At 56.6% G+C, this 21,269-nt stretch overlaps 1 protein-coding gene across 2 annotated transcripts in view; it reads left to right on the top strand.

Moving 5' to 3' along the window:
• CDH4 (cadherin 4) overlaps window positions 1-21,269 on the top strand; it is a 525,471-nt gene that overhangs the window by 435,401 nt on the left and 68,801 nt on the right. For both annotated transcript variants that reach the window (XM_057703942.1, XM_057703945.1), the window contains one exon: window positions 20,099-20,254. In XM_057703942.1, the coding sequence (XP_057559925.1) occupies window positions 20,099-20,254 (156 nt within the window). The remainder of the gene's footprint in view (window positions 1-20,098; window positions 20,255-21,269) is intronic.

Here is a 21,269-nt window from a genome sequence, read left to right as displayed (position 1 = left end):
AGTGGCCTGGACACTGTCTTTATTTCATGTTAGGAGAAGGCAAGAGAGTTGGTGCCAGTTCATGGGCTCAAAGAGTCAAACCCTCTATTTCCTGATTCCACCACCCTTAGCTGTTGGCTTTGTGTCCTCATGGTTGCAAGAGGGCTGCCAGTGCTCCTGCCATGTTCTCCAAAAAATAGCAGTAGTAACTATCTTTTCTTGCTTGCTGTCAGGAAAGCAAAAGTATCCCAAGATTTCCCCTCCAGACTTTCCCTCATGTCTCATCCTTCAGATACTAGTCACAGACCACCTTGGGCTGCAAAGGAGGCTATGACAGCAAACGGTGGCAAAATTTCAGCCTCTGTGGTGGGAGGCGGGGAGGAGAATGGAGCCCACAAACTGGGATCAGCTGCCCTCCCACACATGTTTTAGAGCATGTTCTGTACCGCCGGCACAGCCAGCTCCTCTGGCTTGAAGAATTACTAGGGATTTTTTTCCTTCTTTATGGAGGAAGGTGGGGCTTTGCAATTTTATTTTTAGATGTCATCTCATTAATAATTTACTTATTTGCCGTGACTATGCCTTCAGACTCCAAGGCCAGTGGTCTAATGTGCTGGTGACTGATGTGTTCATTACACAAGTACAGCAGAAAGAGCATCTTGATGCCTAGAAAAATCACTCATGTAATAAAAACCTTTGTCGTTTATTCATTTTAATACAATAACCATCTTGCCTCGTGTTGTGAGTGTTATTACGGCAGCTCTGATGATGGCAGTAACATGAGGAGACGGTCGTTTTTATAGAGCAGAGTTATTGCCGTGTTTAGATGATCAGAAATTTTATTACGGTGCTAAAATGAAAATTGATAAAGGAAAAAAGCAGACTGACACACCTGTCATTCCCAGGGTCCACCTCAGAGGTGCAACTCAGCCATCAGTCACCAAGGTATGCAGTGGTGCCTCCTCTGTGCACGGCCCAAGGGCAGAGCTGGTGGATGGAGACATCTCTGAGGAGGCACTAGAGGGCGTATCCCCTCAAAGCCCCTACTGTCCCCCACAGGGGATTTCACTGGGCTTCACGGAGTTTCAAGCACGGCCAAGCAAAGGCCCCTGCGCTGTCAAAATGGCCAGCTGCCCCCTTGCCCTCCTCCCTGACGGAGGAGGGCCGCCTGCCCCCAGCTGGACCCCGGACGTAACAGAGGCTGCAATCCCCCCATGATCTTTGAACATAAAAGTACCAGAGCAGCAGGTTGAAGATCACGCGTCCCCCACCCGGCAGCCGGCCCCACCACGCGGTCTGCCCATCTCTGCGGTGGACAGAGAAGGCGGTGTGTTATCCAGACGTCTTCAGAGAAACGAGGCCAATAGGCTGGGTGGACATAAAGGAAGAGACCGTTGTAATGTAAGGAGACGGCTCACATCGAAATCAGCCGTGCGGGCTCACAGCCTGGGACTCAGGCGCGCTGGCCGTGTGGACGCAGTCTGAGGCCGTCTGCTGGAGGAGCCCCCTTGCTTGGGGAAGCCTGGTCCTTTCCTCTGTGCAGGCCTTCAGCTGACTGAAGGAGGCCCCCCCCCACTTCAGGGAGGGCGATTTGCGTTCCTCACCGTCCAGGGATTTCATGGTCGTCTCAGCCAAATACGCCCTCACAGAAACACCCCAAAGGATGTTTGTCCAAATATCTGGACACCCCCCGCACCCCGCCCCGCCGTGGCCCAGACACGTTAACTCATCAGAGTAACGGTCAGGGTGGGGTTCCGAGTCCCAGGCTGCGGGAGGCTGGCTCCAGTCTGCCGGCCCCTCGCCCTTGCTGGGACGCCCTGCCTTCTCTCCACCACCACCACAGGCTGAGGGGTCTTTCTCCACAACACGGGTGGAGATACGGCAGGACCGGCTGAGTTAAATCCGGGCAACGCCACGGGACGGTCACTCCCGGTTACACGGTCACCAGGACACCGGGAGAGGTAAAGCAGGTCTGGAAACATCCTGCTTCAGAAACACGCACGTGCTGCTGAGATGCATCCTTTCTTTTTTCCCTGAATTGGCATTTTGTTTCATCGTGAGAGCAGGATTTAGAGGCCGGAGAGACACGTATAAGAGTCGCGCCAAACCCTCACTTTACAGACAAGGAAATAAAGGGTCAGGAAGGTGGGGGACTTGCCCAGGTCACCCAGCAGGTGCCGCAGGTGAGCATCCCAGCCTTGGGTCCTCACCCCCACAGCCTCGTGCTAGTTCCGAGGACACTTTCTCAGGGTCTTTGTCACTTATACGAGGCCCTCATCAAGGTGAGCAGAGATGCCAGCCCTCCGTCCCGTGTCCCAGCCCCACTGGCTGAACCCACCACCTAAACACCTAGGGCACGCTTCCTCTGCACCAGCTGGCACTCTCCTAGCTGCAAACACGCTGGCCTCAAGGTACCAAACGCAGAAAATTCTAATTCATCAGAGGAAGGTTACACATCTGCCACTTGTGATACTGGACACAATGTCTAGAATCCTTCTCGAGAAGCACAAAGTTTCACGCTGTGAAAACACTCAGATGCTCTGTTCTTTTGCCCCCAAGCCCTCTTGGATAAGCCTGGGGGATATATCTCTGAGGCTCATTGGTTTTCAGGCTGGTCAGGTGGCTCACACACTGCATGTCGTGCTCTCCCTCCTTTGGGGCGGATGAGCCCCTGGTACCGTGATGATGGTGGTGCCGCTGCCGAGGACAGTGATGGTGAGGGTGGCAGTGGTGGTGGCGGTGGTGCTGGTGCTTCTGGGGATGCGGATGCTGAACTTGATGATGATGGTGTTGGTGGGGATGACCCTGGTCATGAAGGTGGATGCTGATGTGAGGGGGGGGAGGTGATGATGGCAGTGATGGAGGTGGAAGAGGAGAAAGAAGTCGCAACCGCCATATCTTGAGCACTTTCTATGAGTCTTCTGAATCACAGACTTCTCTCTTTTAATCCCCTTGACAGTTTTGATGTGGGAGGCACCATCATCCCTTTATAGACGAAGAGACTAAGACAAAGATCAAAGCTGTCCCCGTGGCACTAACAAGCAGAGTGAGGATTTGAACCCAGGACTCCTTGCATCCTAAACCAATGCTTGTCGTTGCTGATATAATATCTTCACCATGAATGTGTGTGTTTCGTACACAGCTGAATTGCTAACTCCTTTGATGTCCACCTAAATATTTGGCAGCAAGAGAATAAATACACATTTATGTTGCCAGTTCATGTAAAGTCTTAAGAAAACAAGACATGCTCTTCTCCGTGAAGTAAATTTACATCAAGGCAAGGCTCAATCAGTAAATACTCCGCAGTGGAGCCATGTACTGGGGCGGCTTTCTTAGGTGGAAAAGGTGTGTTTTATTGGAAAGATTGGAGAAGACAGGGTCTTTAGGGTAGGGAAGCCACCGCTGGAGGAAGCGGGTCTCTAAGGACCGTCCCTCTGCCACAGTTGCACACATCAGCTTGTTCTCCTTTTCGTTACAATTTTCCAGCCGATGTCTGGAGTCACGGGTCCCCGGGGAGACATCCCGTGGTCCTCCGCGGCTCTCAGATCCGGGCTCTGTTTCATGCCATCTTCCTGCTGGACCTCAGGGTGGTCTCACCATGCATCCAAAGGCACCTCCGCTGCTGCCTTGCCAAGTGTGGGGTGCTGGTGGGTAGCTGGATCCACAGATAACCGGTATGTCTCGAAGTGAGTGGTGGCTCCGGAAACTCATAGAGATGGATGAGGATACAGAAAACATGCGTGCCCTCCTCCGCCCCCCGAGATGTGAATTAAGTGAATTGATGATGGTAGAGAGGCAGGAAGGAGTTAAAACACAGAGACCCGTGGGGAGTGTCATTACAGGGTCACGGGTCTTACCTAAGGAGGCGAAATTCCCATCATTTTCTTCCCTGTGCCGAGCTGCTGCCTCTGTTGGGAGAGTCTGTGTGCACGTGTTTGTATTTCTAATACTGACCGCATTCATTTATTTGGAATTAACCAGCGTGAAAACTTCTGCGAAAAGAGTTCTTGATAAGAAATAGTAAGCCAGTGCCAAACAAGAGATCCAGGTCAAGTTTAATCCAATTGTGGGGATATTTAGACCCGGGCGGGGGCAGTGGGAAGAACCCTTTTATTTGAAGGCTTTCTTCATCAACAGCCTTCTTCCCACTGCTTCTAAAAAGGAACCATTAAATTGTATAATAACATTGGGGCCATGTGCATTATAAGAGCACGCTTAACCCTCCTAAGATTACAAGATGAAGCTACATTTTCTGACTGTTGGCAGATTAAACGCGAGGTTTCTTCAAGAAGGATGTTTAAAGGTTGGGTCTCTCTAAACACCACACTTCTCCTGGGACCCAATGGCCATTTTTTTATCTCAGAGCCACAGTTAAAATGTTTGAGTTTACAGCATAGAGTCAATTTTTCTCACTTGACTTGTAGATCCTAGATTTGGAGGATTTTTTTCTTTCTTCCCTCATTTTTTCCTTTCCTCGCTCATCCATCTATGTGATGACACCAAAATAAAAGTTTTCATAGATATAGCCTCTGGCTCTCGCCTCACCACAAGGCTCACTCATAACAATTTTATTGAGCACTTACTATGTACAAAATCCTGTCCAAGTGCTTCACCTACAAAATCTTATTCAAAATTCACCCAAACTTTGGAGCTAGGAACCATTTGTATCTCTATTTTACCCTAAGGCAGAGAGAAATTTAAGTAACTTGTCCAAGATCACAAGGGAGAAAATAGCAGGCCCAGGATTTGAGCCCAGGCTGTCTGGACCCAGAGTTGACTCTGATCAACCTCACTCTGTGGCATCTCTGTTACACTGTCAACTGCCCACTTGATTTTCAAACTTACCATCACCGTCACCACCAGCATCACCACCATCACCACCATCACCATGACCACCACCACCAGCATCACCACCACCATCACCACCACCACTGTCACCACCACCACCACCATCACCACCATCATCACCACCACCACCATCACCATCACCACCACCACCACCATCATCACCACCATCATCACCATCACCACCATCACCACCACCATCACCACCACCACCACCATCATCACCATCATCACCATGACCACCACCACCACCAGCACCAGTACTACCACCAGCACCACCAGCACCATGACCACCATCACCACCACCATCACCACCATCACCATGACCACCACCAGCACCACCATCACTACCACCAGCACCACCATCACCATCACCACATCATCGTCACCACAACCATCACCACCATCACTGCCACCATCACCACCACCACCGTCACCACCAGCATCATCACCACCAGCATCACCACCATCACCACCACTACCATCACCATGACCACCACCACCAGCATCACCACCACCAGCATCACCATCACCACCACCATCACCACCATCACCACCACCACCATCATCACCATCACCACCACCATCATCACTATCACCACCACCATCACCACCATTACCACCACCATCACCACCACCATCACCACCACCACCACCACCATCACCACCATCACCACCACCACCACCACCATCACCACCACCACCACCATCACCATCACCATCACCACCATCACCACCATCATCAGCACCACCATCACCATTGTCACCACCATCACCACCATCACCATCACCAATAATAAACAGGAGAAATAAGACACCATTTCTGTGACTCTTCTCCTCACCATCTGGAGGAAAAGGAATTGGTCTATGTCTCTATTTTATACACAGCTGCCAACACAATGCTTCAGTTTTTTAAAATAGCTTATGCAAAACAGCAGTACAAGCAGTTCTCAGTTATTTGGGAGAATCGGATAACTATAAAATATGAATAAGGAGAAACACAGGTACATTTGATTTAGAACCGCATTGTGCTGATTTTTAATAGACTATTTTTTATGAAAGGTTATTTCATAAATGCTTTCCCCAAACTGTGTCCCACGGAGCCACCATGGTATCACAGTGACCATTGTGGCAGGGGTGAGGGGGGGACTGAAGTGTCCAGCAGTCAGATTGCTTTGGCAGATGCCAGATTAACTGAGGTACAGCAGACTTCTCAGGGCCTTTAGCGCGCTCCCACCTAGGGTGCTTCTCTGAGACTTTTTGTGATAGGCAACATTTACCAAACATTTGTCTGTGGAACCCTTCCCATGCCAATAGAACTCTTAGGACCAGAATAGACTAGACTGACATTGTGGTTATTTATTTCGTTGTCCCGTGGCCCCTGCAAGTTTCATGTAGTCTCACAACCAGTGGCCATTTAGCCCTTTCTCTGTGCCAGGCAGACTGCCCTCCCAGGACTCTCACTCTCAGGAAAGACAAATATCAGCCAAATAATCAAATAAAGACAAAATGGAAACTGTGACAAATGCTACCAAGGAGAAGGGCACTATGGAAGTTGACGCGATCCAGGCTGGCAGGGGTGGGTGGAGGTAACACTGATGCAGGAACGGGAGTTAACTCAGAAAAGGAGCCGCCTGTGCAAAGGTCCTGAGGCAGGGGCAGACTCCGTGCGTCTAAGGAGCTGCAGGAAGGCCAGCGTGGCTGGGGAGGAGGAACGGGGGAGCGTGGTAAAAGCCGAGGCTGGAGGGCCTGCTTGGGCATCAGCAGAGGATGGGGAACAGAGTCCCACGGTGCAGGCTGGGCAGTGAGTCCTGCCAGGAGCCCAGAGAACAGCCGCACACAGCCCATCGGCTGTGCTCCCTGACTCGGGACACTTGGCTGGGCAATGGCTCTTTCCATTTAGGGGTCCATGTGGGTCCCTCCACTCATCTGTGCATCAAGCGCCCCCCCAAGTGTCTATGGACTCAATGGTCGTAACCAGTCCTCTAGGGTCATTTGGGGCCATTACCAGCAGCCCTGTCACTGACCCACAGGCAACACTCCGGGTCCCCCAACGGACAGTGCAGGCTTGGCCGGTGCCGAGGTCATCAGCAGAGCCGTCACTGCCTGGAGCCCCTGGCAGCTCCCGGGAAGGATCCCACAGAAGGTTGCGAGGAGGGGGGCCCTGGGGGCAGGGCGCTGAGCAGTGAGCCCTGCGAGCCCCAGCCCCCCAGGGGGGACTTGTGTGCTGAGACCATCCCCTCCCCAGGGAGGCGGGGAGGCGGGGAGGCTGGGAGACGGGGAGGCAGGGAGGCAGGGAGGCGGGGAGGCAGGGAGGCGGGGAGGCGGGGAGGCTGGGAGACGGGGAGGCTGGCATCAACTAGATATATGCGTTTCTTGGACCTGGGCAAATGAAACCCTCCCTCGACGGGTGAGTGGGAAGACACGTAAGGGGCCGTGTCTAGTTCTGAATGAGGCGTTTGCGGGAAGACGGGCTGCCAGGACACGGAGCTTGTGGGCCGGGAGAAGGAGAAGGGAAACCGCTGCAACAGTGACAGTGACGCGGCCGGAGTCTGGTGAGACCTGCTCGCCAGGGACGCTGTCCATGCCCCGCTGCCCAGGACGGCCCCTCATGACAGAGAACGGTCAGTGCAGAGCATCGACAGTGCCGAGGCTGACACGCTCGGGCCTAAAGGGGAGGTTTCGCGGGATTCTCGGGGCGCCCGTGGGTGTGTCGTGCAGCCCTCGGGGGATGAGGACACATCTGCTCCTTTTTCCTTACATCGCGAGATCTTGAGCCAGAATCTGGGTCCCCGTCACCATCATGTCGGGTCCTCACAGCCAGCGGCGTGGCAGGTCCACTGGACCGTGCCACTTCCCGGTCCTTAGCAAGCCACCCGGGGGTCTCCAGAGTGAAGGATGGGGACACCCCGCTTCCCAGCAGGGCGCCTCCCCGTGCTGCTCACGGGCCACCTGTATCCAGAAGTTTGGGGACCTGGACATTGATCAGGGGGCTGTGTTGTGACAGCCTCAGTGGGACTCCCCCGCTCCTGCTTTTTTTATTTTGGTAAAAATACACACAACATAAGATGTACGCTTAGTGACATTTAGGACATTCACAACCATCTAGTTCCAGAACATTTTCATCCCCCAAAAAGGAGACCCCCTACCCTTTAGGCACTCACTTCCCATCCTCCTCCCCCAGCCCCTGGCAACCATGACTCTGCTTTCTGTCTCCGGGCATTTGCCTGTTCCGGACGTTTCTGGAATCATACAATATGTGGGCTTCGGCGTCTGGCTTCTCTCACTGAGCGTGTGTGTGAGGTCTGTGCACGCTGTGGCCTGCGTCAGGGCTTCGTTCCTTTTTATAGCTGAATAATGTTCCATTGCGGCACCGGACCGCATCCCGTTACTCTTTTCATCAGTTGACAGTTGACAGACGTGGGCTGTTTCCACCTTTCGGCTGCTGTGAACGCTCACGTACAAGTCCTTCTTTGACCACGTGTTTTCAGTCCTCTGGGCCGGACGCCCGGTGGCATTGCTGGGTCCCACGGCGGCTCTAGGAACTGCCAGCCTGGCACCACGTGGTCCGTGGGCCTCCTGTCCAGGGGGGCTGGGGAGCGGGTGCTCCCCCACCCGGCATTCACTACGGAGGAGCCACTGGGGTGGGACGTGCCCTCAGGGCTGACGGCTTGGCAGGACACGCGGCTGGATGAGGGCCACCTTGCTCTTGCCACGAGAGCGGCCACGTTCATGCGGGTTCGTGGCCAATGGCTCTGCCTCTTGGTGACGCGGGCAGCCCTCCCCCTCCACCCAGGTCCCGCCTGGGGTGGGAGACAAGGCTCCCGGGGGCTGCCTGGCTGGAGTGCCGTGGGTTAGGCGGTTGGGTATGTTCAGCAAACAGATGAAAAGCATGGGGACCCTGAGTCCTTGACCACTCCAGCGTCTCTCCTGCTCACGCAGAGCCGGGGGGACAACTCGGCACCTGACTCTCCTGCCACGTTGGCGAGAGTCAGCGGAGTCGGGGCACACGGTGCAGGGAAATGGGTACGAAGACGCCAGAGGCATGGGCCTGGCTGGCAGTATGAGTCGGGGCTCGGGGCTGTGTTCCCTGGCCCTGAGAGGGAGACCTCGGGGAGGCACTGGGACAAGTGACATCCCCGGTCCCAAGCAACAGCTGTTCACCACCTCCTCCCTGAGAATGTGTGAGGACGGGGGTGTCTTTGCTCTTCGATGGAGACTCTGGGGCTACTGGGGGCCTCCTTCTAGCAGGAAGGGCGGTGCTGCGGGAAGATTCGGCGGTGGGCTTCTCCGGGCCCAGAACTGCTTGTGTCACTCTCTCTCTCTGGCCACCATCCCCCGGGGAGGCCCCTCAGGTTCCTCACTGTCGCTCCTGCCGTCACAGCTCCAGGGAACCGATGCTGAGAAGGAGATGCAGCCCCTCAGCTCTGCCTCCTCCAGGAAGCCTTCTCAGTTTTCCCAAGACCAGGCATTGGTGCTTCCCTGGCTTTGTGGCCATTCCTCCCTGTGCCCCAGAGAGCCTGGGGTGTCGAGTGGGGACCACGCAGAGAGGGGTTCTGGACTCACACCTGGCTCCACCTCCCTGACCCTCAGTCTCTTCATCTAAAGTGGGCCAGTACCACCTCTCTCAGGGCTGTTGTAGGAGTCGGTGAGACAAGGCTCCGCACAGGGCCCGATGTAGAGCAGTCACCCCAGGTGCTCCTGAGAAAGGAGGGAAACTGAGAGCAAACAGGGGGCCTGACGAAGACCTGATGCGTCACCTGGGGACAGGCGCCTGTTCTCTGCTCCACGGAGCGGGGTCTCTGCAGCAGCCCTGCTCCGTCACGCCACACCTCCCCGGGGATCTGGGAACACGCGGAGAGTCAGGCAGCCAGTGGAGGGGGAACAGGCAGTAAATAAGCCAGCACACACCCCAGGCTGAAACGCGTTTAAAGGCGATTTGGAAAGAGGCGACTGAAGAGAGTAACTTGCTGGCAGGGCGGTCGGAGGCACTGCTTGAGGAGGCGGCCTTTGAGCTGATCTGAGGCTGCGAAGCTCGGGGAGGGGGACGTCCTTCGGGAGGAGGGTCGGGTCTCACACTTCCTAGAGGAGCCGGCGCTCTCAGATCTTATGGGGCCCCTCCGCGGATGGAGTTTGCTTAAAGTCCATCTTCCCTGGTCCCCCAAAGGGGCCTCACACGTGTGGCCCCTGGGGCATCACTGGATAAGCCTGTCCGCCTGCCGGCCAGCCACTCCTTTCCTGTGGCTCCAGAGCCCCCGGACCCGGAGGGGTGTACGAGCCCTTCCATGACCGAGGATAATCGGACGTGAGGTTCGGTTAGGATGAATCTCGCAGCGACAGTGGAGAGCCAGCCTCCATTTGGAATTTGGGGACTGAATTCTGACTGAGAAGCAGCCATTTCATTTAAAGGTCGACAGGTCTTGACGGGCAGTAAAAACTCGGGTGAAGAGTCCTGCTGAGTTCTGTTCTCAACGCCTCTGCTCAGATCCTGTCTGCGAGCTGACAGCAGCAACCCTGCAAGGTTGCCTAAGCAACTCCTTTCGAATGAGGACAATCAAACAAGGGGCTGAGGGTCTTGGCCAAGGTGGAGAGCTGGAGAGGAGACCGGCGCCTCTCCTGGGTCCCTGGGCAGACACGGGAGGACCTTCCCAGCAGGTGCAGGATGACCAGAGTAAGGCGGAGACGGTCCCCCCACCCCGAAAGGAGTCACTCCCACTGGCCCAGCGTGGGTCACGTGCCCTCCCTGAGCCAGTCCCAGGGCCAGGGAGGTGCGTCTGTGCCCCAGGCAGGGTCCTCCCCGCGGGTCCACACAGAGCAGGGTGGGTCTCTGCAGACGTGCCCCGCCTCAGCCTGCATCCAGCCTCACACCCCCTCGCCGTCCCCCAGGTAGCCTCATTCCCCCACACACACTGTTCCTCTCCTTGGGGGTCTGGAGGTGGGTCTCCGTCCTCCCGCCCGGACAACCATCAGGCTCCGACTGGGCCGCTCCCCATCCCAGCTGTGGTCTGGCTGCTGCAGCCTCCGTCCCCGAGGCCTGGATCCCGCCTGGGGTCATCCCTTGTCAGAGACCGTGCGCACAGGCCTTCCGGGGACGGGCAGGGACACACGTTACCTGTTCATGCAGCAGCGTTCCGGACGAGACGCTTGGCTCTCCGTTTGGGGGACCAGGGAGGGCAACAGGCAGGGCGTGGACAACAGAGCTGACGGTGAACCCCAGCCCCCGAGAGCCATGCCCCCCCGGATCCCTGACTCCGTGGGTCTGAGGCCGTGAGGGCCCCCAGCCTCCGCCCGCCGTGGACTCCGCTCCCTGACAGACAGGGATATGCCCAGCCTGGGGCCTTGGAAGGAAGGCTGCGCCCGCCCTGGCTTCTGTGCCGCCACAGCCCTTGTTAGCTGTCAAGTTCAGGCAGCTCCTGGAAGCCGCCGGCCTGCCCAGGCTTCTGCGCAGAGTGCTCGACCTTCCGGGGGGCTGTCCAGGTACCGGGTGTCGGCTGAACACCACCCGAGGCCGGGTCCTGTGTGGGTTAAACTTTGCTGCAGGCCAGGTACCCGCCTCTCCTGAGCGTCTCCTGAGCATCGCAGTGGGGGAGACAGAAAGAAAGCAGTCAGCAAAAACATAAGCAAGAAAAGGCTGCCGATGGAAGGGCCGGGGCGGGGAGGTTAGGTGGGCACAGAGGTGCTGATGTCGCCCAGATCCCCGGGAGCCGCCGCTCTAAACCTCAGCAGAGGACCGACCCCTCCTCACCCTGGGCCGGCCCACGGAGGCCACCGCTTCGCCCCGAGGCTCCCGGGGGATGGGGCTGAAGCCAGACCCCAGCCCAGCCCGCCTCTCTCCTTCCTGCCCCTGCTCCTCCGGGCTCTGCCCAGGTGACCACTCACCCAAGACTCCCATCTCCATCTCTGCGTGTAAGGAACCCCACCCCACACCGGGATGGAGCGGTCGGGTGGGCCTCCGTGGGGAGGTGGCATGGGGGGGGGTATGGGGACCACGGGGACACTGCCCCTGGTTAGCGCTCCCCTGCCTGGCACGGCATTAAGGGCCCCTCAGACTACGTGTGGGTCAGGCGGAGGTTTGACTTAACGCAACGGGAGAACCCACGGCAGCCACCCCTCCCCACACAGAGGGGACGGTGCCAGGAGGGGCCCGGCTGCCCACGGACTGGACGGGAAGGCCGGCCAGCAGGTGGCCCCGGGGCTCTGGGTCTTGACAGGGAGGCGGCCCTGCAGTGGAGGGGCGCCAGCCGTGTTTCCCACCCCCCACCCTTCCGTGACTCAGCATCCACAGTTGAGAGAGAGAGGCCTACTGGCCGGGCTCGACTTGTGGGCCTGCCTGTTGGCCTGGGGGCAGTGCATCTTGCCCGAGTGCCCCGCCAAGACCACTCATGGTGGGGAACAGTGATTCCCCCAGGAGGAAATCAGGCCTCTGTTGCCAGCAGAGCCGGGAGTGGACTCTGCCCTGTTCCCACTGTCGGCAGTCACGTTTTCTGCCATCCCGTACCCAAAGTTAAGTAGCGCCCTGTCTTTGTTAATTTGATACAACCTGAGGGCACTTTGGGGAGGCATCTGGCCCGCCCTTCCCCACCAGGCACATTTTGTAAGAATATATCCGTGGCTTTCATTAATACTCATACTTTGAGGATTTTTTTCATGATTTATAAAACTCAAAGTAATTGTGAATGGTAACGTATAATAGTGTCAGTGTCACACAACAAGTGCCTTTTCCTATCACATTCTGGGTTTTTCAGCTCATTACAAGAACCTAACTGAAAATAATTGAAAGCCGAATTTCATCGTGCATGGGAAGCATTTCGTAAAACTCAGGAAATGCAAACATCGTCCAGCCTCTTAACGTTCAAGAATCGAGGGAGAGCTGGGGAGGGACGCGCGGATCCTGACTCACCCTGGGCCCCGGGGTTGTCCCAGCCACTCGGTGAAATCAGTTTTGTCCTGGCCGCATCTCGCCGCTTGCCCGGCGCTGGGCTTTTAAATTAAACTTTGCTGCGAGCTAGAAGTGCCTCACGCAGGACTCAGTTACAGTTTTGTGATTTATTGCTTTCAAAAGCAATTAAAGTGAGGTCCTAGTCCCAGGCCTCGGAGCCACGGTGACTTTTTACGACACGGAACTTCAGCAATGCCTGCGTATTCGTAGGACGGGCTGGAGTGAGAGCGACACCCGGGGGTTGAGCCTCTGGTAGGGGCCGCGTGACCCTGGGGAGACACAGAGACCTCCTGGGCCCCGTCTCCCATCTGCACAAGTGGGCGTGGCTTCCTCGGCCTCCCTCTCTGCTCCTCGGAGGTTCCTAGGGAGGCAGCGTGGCCGAGACAGGCCCTGGGAGCTCTGCTCTGATCCTCCTCTGCTCGTGAAAACTTCGTCCAACCCTTAGCCCCTCTGGGCCTCAGTCTCCCGTCTGCAGGAGGGGCATCCTGGGACTTTTCTTAAACGGTCCCTTAAGGAGTTGCAGGGGTGTGGGGTAGAGATCCCTGGGACCCTCCTCTTCACAGGGAAGCTCTGTGCCAGCTTCAGGCTTTCGAGACATAGAAAGCACACATAAGGAGGGACACCCTAACTGGAAAGGAGCCCGAGATGAGCACAGTGAGGAGCAGGCTGAGGGTGGGCCGTCCCGCTGTCGGTCCCATCAGCTCAGCTGTCCTGGGGGCCAGCCCCTCCCCAAGCTTCCTTCCTCTCCTGCCAGAGGCCCGGGGACCAGGGGACACCACGGCCCTTGGGTTCCCGCTGCGTCTCTAGAGCAGAAGCATTCTGACTCCCTCGTCAGCCCCCCAGGGTCCCCAGACGTCTCTGCAGGCACCTGGGGGTGGTCCTCCCCCCTTCTCTTGCTCGGGGTGACCACCTCTCTTCTCTCCCGACTGCCCCACCCCCATTTTTCTCCCCCTCCCCACCTCCTTGCTGTTTCTTTGCCCTCAGACAGCAGCCGTGGGGCTGGGCGCACCTTCCCTCTCCCACCTGGGATCTTAGACCCTTGCCCCCGCCTCATGCCCCCTTGGGCCCCCGCTTCCCTCCACACTTGCTGTCTCCTCCCTCGGGGCTTGGAAAGAGGGCCTCCTGCCCACTGCGGCCTCAGGTCTCCCGGAGCACCTAGCCCTGCCCCTGGCCGACTGCTTGCACGTCTACCCGCACCCCCGGGCCGTGTGTCCTTGTTTCACGCGCTCACTCAGTGAGTATTGAGCACCCGCTGTGTGCATGGTGCCAGGCCTGCAACTGCCATCCTTGGGGACAGACCGCATGTTTGTGTTCCCAGGGCCCGGGGGGGGGCGTGGGGCAGCATTAGTGGTCAGTGGCGGGGGTCGTCCCCGCAAACCACACAAGACGACAGACGACACAGCCTGAGAAAACCCGGACTCTCTGCCCGCGTGAAAACCAAGACGTCCCTGCGTCCAGAGCCGACGTGAGGACCCCTGAGACCGCGGGGAGGTGGCAGATGCATTTAGGTGAAACAGTGCTCTTACCGCTGGCTCTGGTGGGAGTCCGATTTTGAAAGACAGTTGCCTCCCCTGGCCGGCCTCAGTCGCGGCCGAGTGTAAATTTGCCTGCCTGCGTCCTGCCGAGTCCGGGGTGGGCGGGGGCGGTGCGTCTGCTGTCACGATTCGGAGCTTTTCACGCTGCCGCCGGCGACTCAAAACTCCCCACAGGTAACGAAACGAGTTCGCAACCTGTTTTCCTGGGACGATCTCTGGGTTTAATATCATACGAGGAGAAAGAGCTAAAATACTTCCCCGGAGAATTACATTCTCATGGAAGAGCTTGATCCTAAGGGCTTCGAGAGCATCTTTTAAAACACGGGGACAGAGTCGGGGAGGCCTTACTAGTGGCGTGGCAGAGCCATTAAGATGCAGAACAGCCATCGCCTTCCAAGAGGCTTAGGGCAGAACGGAGGGGCGATCCAGTCGTGTGCATGTATGTGTGTGTGTGTGTGTGTGTGTGTGTTGTGTGTGCGTGTTTCTGTGTGTGTGTACATGCACGCATGCTCAGGAATCACGCACCGCAGTGGACGAGACCAAACACGCAATTTTAACCTGACTTTCTTGGAGATTCTCTTTGCCTCCCAGTCCTTCCATCGGGGCCTCTCACAGATGCTGTTCTGTCCCCATTTTATAATGATCTCTTTTTAATTCTGCCCTGAGAGGCTATCACTTTTTTTAGATCTAATCCCTCTGGTCCGTGAACCATGTGAGGGCAGGGCTGTGTCTGTCTAGCGTGGGGCCTGGTGCATGGAACTGGCCCCGTGGCCAAGTGAACACATGGCTGAAACGGCCTTGGGGGGCCAGGGGCCAGGGGCCCAGTCTGCACTGAGGGTCCCCTGAGCTGACCGGGTCTCTGCTGAGTCCAGTGGAATTCTCCTCCCCTTCAGTTCTTTGGGAGTAAACCTCCAAGGGGTTTGCAATTCAAAACCACGCAGGGTGGCTTTTCTCCAGTTTCACGTTCATTTGCAGTTAGGCAAATACCTCCTCCTTGGGGGAGATTCTGCCAGAACCCTGCATTTCACGCAGGCTTTCCTAAGGACAGAGCCCGCCCTCCGAGCGAGGTCCCTGGGCGAACACGGTGGCCGGGCACCATACGTTATTTTAATGTAGACATCACTTTAAACTAACCTTTTACCATCTGTTCCGTCCTTTAATAACAAATGCAAAAGAGCACAGTCCTCGGTGGCATCACGAACGTGAGACGGGTGCTGGCCGTGCCGCCTCCGCTCTTTGTTCCCGGCCCTCCTGGACGCCGCTGCGATGTGTTTCTCATCTTCCAGACACAAATCAGGGGAAACTGCTCTCCCCTGACCTGGTGGGTTCATTCGCGCAGTATTTCTTCTTGCTATAGTAACCGTGGGAGACTTCAAGGCAACCTGAGAGCCCTGGACGCACACGGGGCGTATTTCAGAAGGCGCCGCTGCACGGCACCTGGAGCATGAAGGGAACGCGGCCCGGCGGCCAGGATATAATGACATTTCTTTGCAAAAAATAAAATCTTTAAATGTGTGGCGGGTTCTTTTCAGCAGTTTCATAATTCATTTCCCTGTGAAGGGTGGGTCCGCCTGGCCTGGAGAATTGGTGGCGGGGGGGAGGCACAGTGGATGGGCTGCGTCTCCGCCTCCTGTGTCTGCAGGACTGTGGGGGCTCGCACGCCCCCTTCAATCCAGTTCCGCTCAGCCGATGTCCTTTGGGAGCCAGGGAGCCAGGCGGAGGGCGGGGCCAGGACCCACGTCCCTCTGCAGCCAGGAGGTGGGCCGGCGCGGGCTAAGGGGAGCCCATCAGAGGCGGGCGGTGCCCCGGGCCAGGGGCACACGGGGTGGGGGGCATCTAGCCCAGCCATTCTCAGTGGTCTTGCTCAGGGCAGACAAGGAACAGGAGGGCCCGACCTGATGGTGGGAGAGGAAGGCGGGCAGAGCAGGGGAAGCCGGAGCAAAGATGTCGGTCACGGACAGTGCGTGCACGTGTGTGCGTGCGTGTGAGCACGTGAGCGTGTACGTGCCTGCTCCGCTGGAGGCCGCGGTCAGCCCCCAAGCAGCCCAGGTCATGCTGACCTCCACGATGCCCGTGTGATAAAAGTGTCGCCTCCTTTGTACCATTCCTTCCTGACATTTTCTCCTTCCTGTCCTATCACCTAGGAGGGAGGGGGTCGCTGTCATGGGCAGGGTGGCTGGTGTCCCTGCCCCGAGCTCATGCCCTGGTGAGGTCGGCTCTGGTACGTAAAGAGTAAATGCTCGTTTAGGAAAGGTGTCCTCTATTGGGCTGAACTTTCTCAGCAGTGGCGTCTTCCGGGGCACGGCTTGTCCTTCTGGTCACGTTCAGCCGGAAAGGACGTTCACTGCCAAATCTCTTTGGAGCCTCCGTAGAGACCATCCTATGGTGGTTATTGTGCTACAGAAATAAGTTGCCCAAGAAAAAGCCATCCTTAGTTTCTGAGATAAATCCCACTTAGGCATGTAGGGGAGGAAAAGTAAATTTCCCTCTCCCCGTCTGAGTTCCTGGCTGAGACCCCTGTAATAAAACACAGATTAACAAGAGAAGAACAAACAGAAGTTTATTAACATGTGTGCTTCATGTACACGTGGGGGACCCAGGGAAAAATGAGTAGCTCCCCAAGATGGCTTAGAATTCAGGTTTAAGAGGAAAAGGGGAGGGGAACGTGGGCCTCTGGGTGGGGGGAGGAAGCGACTTGTAGGAGTGATGACGGGGCCCTTGGAGGAGGGCTGCACGTGTGTTTGTGTAACAGGTCTGCCTGGGGGTGCCGCTCTCCTCCAGCCCCCCTCCCGGGACTAGAGGCGATAGTCTTCCTCGGGTAATGCGACACCTGAGCCCCTTGGAGGCTCCGTCTCCAGGCAGACGAGGAGAAAGCCCCTCTTGCACCTGCTGGTTCTCAGGGGCCTGCAGCTCAAAACAGTCACCACACCTGGCGGAGGCACATTTGGGGGCGGCGTGTCCCACCGGCCTTTGATGCGCCCCCAGGCAGGCCTGCGGCATAGAAGCGCATCCCCCTGAACCTGTCTCTCAGTCCTGAGGAGAAGTCAGCTCAGTAAACAGTGGTCTCATTTCAGGGGGCAGGGCTGCAGGCAGGCTTGAAAGGATGCAAACCATCAGGTGTGTCATATGAGGCGTTTCTGTGGACGCAAAAGGAAAACAAAGCTAACGGGCGGAGCAGGCTCTAAACCTGTTTCCGAGTCCAGTGGGCAGCCAGTGGAGAAGATTTCTGGATGGTGAGCTCTCACGTCCCCTGCGATCCGGATGCCCGAGGAACCTTCTGAGTGGTCGGCATGGCAACGGGCAGGCTGTCTGTACGTGAGCAGTTCCGGGGGCTTCCCTGAAGTTTCTACCCAGTCATCCAGCCTCCGTGTGCAGGGCTTTGGGAAAAGGACAGTTTTGCTCTTAGTGATTCCAAGTCAGAAGGGCAGGAGAACATTGGAAATGTTGGTTTGGAGAAATGCAGCCAGATAGTTGAGGAAACTAGAAGAATTCGGATCCAGTCCAGTTACAGGTATAAAAGCCTCAAAGACAATGAACAAGACTAGAATCTCCAGGCACAGCTTTCTACCGGAACCTAACTTTTCTCTCTAAAATCACCCCCATTTCTACCAAAGATAATCACGGTGAGAGCGATGTGTTTGCAAAAAAGCCTGGTCTCATTTAACGTGGCCTGACCATTTGTGAGTGCAGCAGAGACAGTGAGGACCATACAGGCTCTTTGGAGGTTGCCCTGCTGGAGCTTCTAACAAGGACGCACTCTCAAGTCCCACCTGTGCCCTCCCGTTTGGATGTGAGGACGGCAGCTCCAGTGCAGGTTGAACCCCACCGCTGATATTTCTGTTCTGGCTGTCACACCTCCCTCTGTGCGGGGGATTGGTTTGCAGTTACCTTATTTGGTGCTCTCAGGAGGAGAATGGTATCCTAGGAGGATCTGTAAAACCAGGGGGATTGTTTTTTTCTCTTGTGTCCTCTTCTCTGGAACACTTTCACCCACCTCCTCGGTAAGCTCCCCTGACCCTGGAGCGCTTTGTGGAAGAATTTCCTGAAGAAATGGCAGAGTCTCTTCACCTCCGCGCTTCCTTCTAGCCCAGTTTAAAATTTTATATTTTCTCAAAAAACAATCTGTTCCATCAGGATTTTCGACGCGGCTAGAGTAAAATATGAACAATAAAATGTTTGTTTAAAGCCTTATTTTTTTTCTCTTAGAGTTGCCAAAGGTACATCTGTTTTCTTATGGATTTTCCCCAAAGTCCAGCTCTAGAATCTATTGATCAAGTCTCCCAGTGTTTCTGTTTTCGGATTCAGAAATTTCTGCATTCGTGTTAACCGGTTACTCAGGTGTTTGCCGCGTCCTGCGCTGTCATCCCTCCTTCTGGAGCTAAACTCTCAGCTCACTCACTGTAACTCTGCTCTAATGATGAAAACACTCCAAGTTAAGGGTGTGCTTTGATTCAGTCTCTGGCCACCTTGTTTGGGTGTGGCTCTGTAATCATCTTTTTGTCGTTACTATTTTTTAAATCGCCTCTAAATGTAGTTTTGATTCCTGAACCTGTGGTTACTTCAGAATGTTCTTAAATTTTCTAAAGTGTCTCTTTAAAATTATCATTACATTTTAATTGCATTATTCTAATAAGAGGTCATGGTCAATTTTGCTTTGTGGAACTTCTGTGAGGTTTTCATCGTGGTCCATTTCATTGTCCAATGTTGCCGTGGTCCCCTGGGCTTCGATTTCAATTGTGTTTTCTAAAGGTGTGTTCAAAGTTTTCTGCCAATCTTAATTCGACTTAACCAGTGATACCTTTCACACTCCTGTGGCTGATTTACAGTTTCCCACCATCGGAGAAGCACGTCACCTTCCAGGGTGTCTGTGCCAATCACCTGCCCCTTACGTGATGGGAGCCTTTGCTTCATCTGGAGTGAAAGGCGTACATCTTGGGTTCAATTCTACTGGTGTCCTTCCTGTTTCCCAAAGGCGTGTGTTTATCGAATGACCTGGCCAAAAGTGAAATGCTGTCTCTGCACAGCCTGAGCCCACCCACGGAAAATGGAATCGAGCGTTTTTCTCTTCTCTTTCCATTTCTTCACCCAACACTCAGGCTTTGCTAACTTACCTTGCATTTGGGACCCAGAGAACCATTGTTCATTTTTTTTCAACAATATAGTTTCTGTAGAAACTCTTTTTGTGCTTGTACTCAGCTCTGTGACCACGTTGACAACTTTCAGAGTTAAGTTTCTGTGTTTAAGTACGGGTCACGAGCCGTTTCTGTCGCCGCCCCGTTCTGACATCCTTGCTTAGACCCACCTCTCAGGGCCTCTGTCAAAGGAGCAAGAACAGGGGACATTGTCTGCATCTCTGTGCATCCGGAAACGTCTGTCCCCTCCTACACGAGTGGCAGCACGGGGGCACGAGCGTATTCGGCCCCAACCTTCTTCCCTTGTGACTCCGTGGCGTGTCCGGTTTCCGGGCCTCATCCTTCCCGAGTCTGACCTGTGGGCACTGGGTCCTCGGCCATCTGAGACCATCACTGGCAGACTCTCCCGTTGGTGTCGTCGTCCCTGCCGTGCTCCCTGAAGACCCTGTCCTCTTGAAATATCGTGTCCTGTCCTCCCCTGTCATCTGATGGGCCACCAGACATGCAGTGGTGGCTCTCAGTGGACCCCTGACCGCCACCTGTCTTCGGTCCCCGGAGTGGACGAAGCACTGGCCGTGGCCCCAGACGCGCCTGGGAGCGGCCACGTGCGAGGCCGTCGGGTGGGACGCACCTGACCCCACCCCCCGCCCGTCTGCTCCCCCTTCCAGATCCGGTCCGACAAGGACAACGACATTCCCATCCGGTACAGCGTCACGGGCGTGGGCGCCGACCAGCCCCCCATGGAGGTCTTCAGCATCGACTCCATGTCCGGGAGGATGTACGTCACGCGGCCCATGGACCGGGAGGAGCGCGCCTCCTACCATGTGAGTCTCCACGGCCTCGGGTTCCTAAGGGTGGCAGGGGGGCGCTGGGGGGGAGTGCAGACCCCAGTCTGTTGCAGGGAAGCCCACTGGCGTCCAGGGTGCCGCCCTGCGGTGTCTATTTCACGGGACGGGGAAGCCGAGAATGTGTAACACGTTCCGGGGGTCAGGGAGGGTCTGGAGAACCACGGGGCCGCTGGGAGCTCTGATGATGGAGGCGTCGCACGGCCGCTGGGTCACCCTGGCGTCTCCAGGCCCCGGACGTGCATCCCACAGCCCCGCTGTCTCTGCCTCTCTGGGGGCAGCAGGGCAGCTCTGAAGCCGGTGCTGCTGTCTCCGTGTCAGAGCTGTGCGTGCAGAGGGAGAGAGGATGAGAAAGTGGGCGCTTCGGGGTTCCGCTGAGAGGGGCCGTCCACCCCTTCCCTCCTTGGCCTCGCGGCCGGGTGGCCCGTGGCAGGGGCCCTGCAGCGCGGTGGGGGCACGGCTCGCACACGCCCGCCCTGGACGCCGGGCCCCCCCCCCCTCCCCGGGCCCTGCCTCCCCGTCCGCAGGAGGCGCACTTGCACCTGCAGGAGGTGCGCAGGCGGGGGAGACCCGGGCACTTACCTCTCCGTCCTCAGTGGTCTGTCCGGGGCGGGGTGGGGGGGGGTCTGGAGGCCTCAATGTGTTGTGTTCCAAGGCCTCAGGGGTGACCAGGCGTGAGGCGTTCGGGATGGAGCCCAGCCCGCCGCAAGGCCGCCTCTGGGCGTATTGTCATGATGTCGGAACTCCCACCCCTGGGCTGTAATTCAGAAGCCCAGACCTTCACGTGAGAGGATGGACGTCACAGCCTCTGCCCGGCAGCATCTCGAGGACCGGCTCCGACCTCGCTTGGCTGCAGCCCGTGGCGCTGAATGTGGCCACTGCTCCTAGCGTTCGGGGTTAATTGTCCACCCCCTGCGGGCAGGGAGCGGTCAGGCCGGTCCACACCTCCCCCCTCCCCCCCAGCCAAGGACAGCGCCCCGCCCCCGGGGGACCC

This window comes from Hippopotamus amphibius, chromosome 12 (genome assembly GCF_030028045.1).
Source record: "Hippopotamus amphibius kiboko isolate mHipAmp2 chromosome 12, mHipAmp2.hap2, whole genome shotgun sequence".
Classification (NCBI taxonomy): Eukaryota; Metazoa; Chordata; class Mammalia; order Artiodactyla; family Hippopotamidae; genus Hippopotamus; species Hippopotamus amphibius.
Note: the sequence above shows the minus strand (reverse complement) of the source record. Positions and strands in the feature narration are given on the sequence as shown.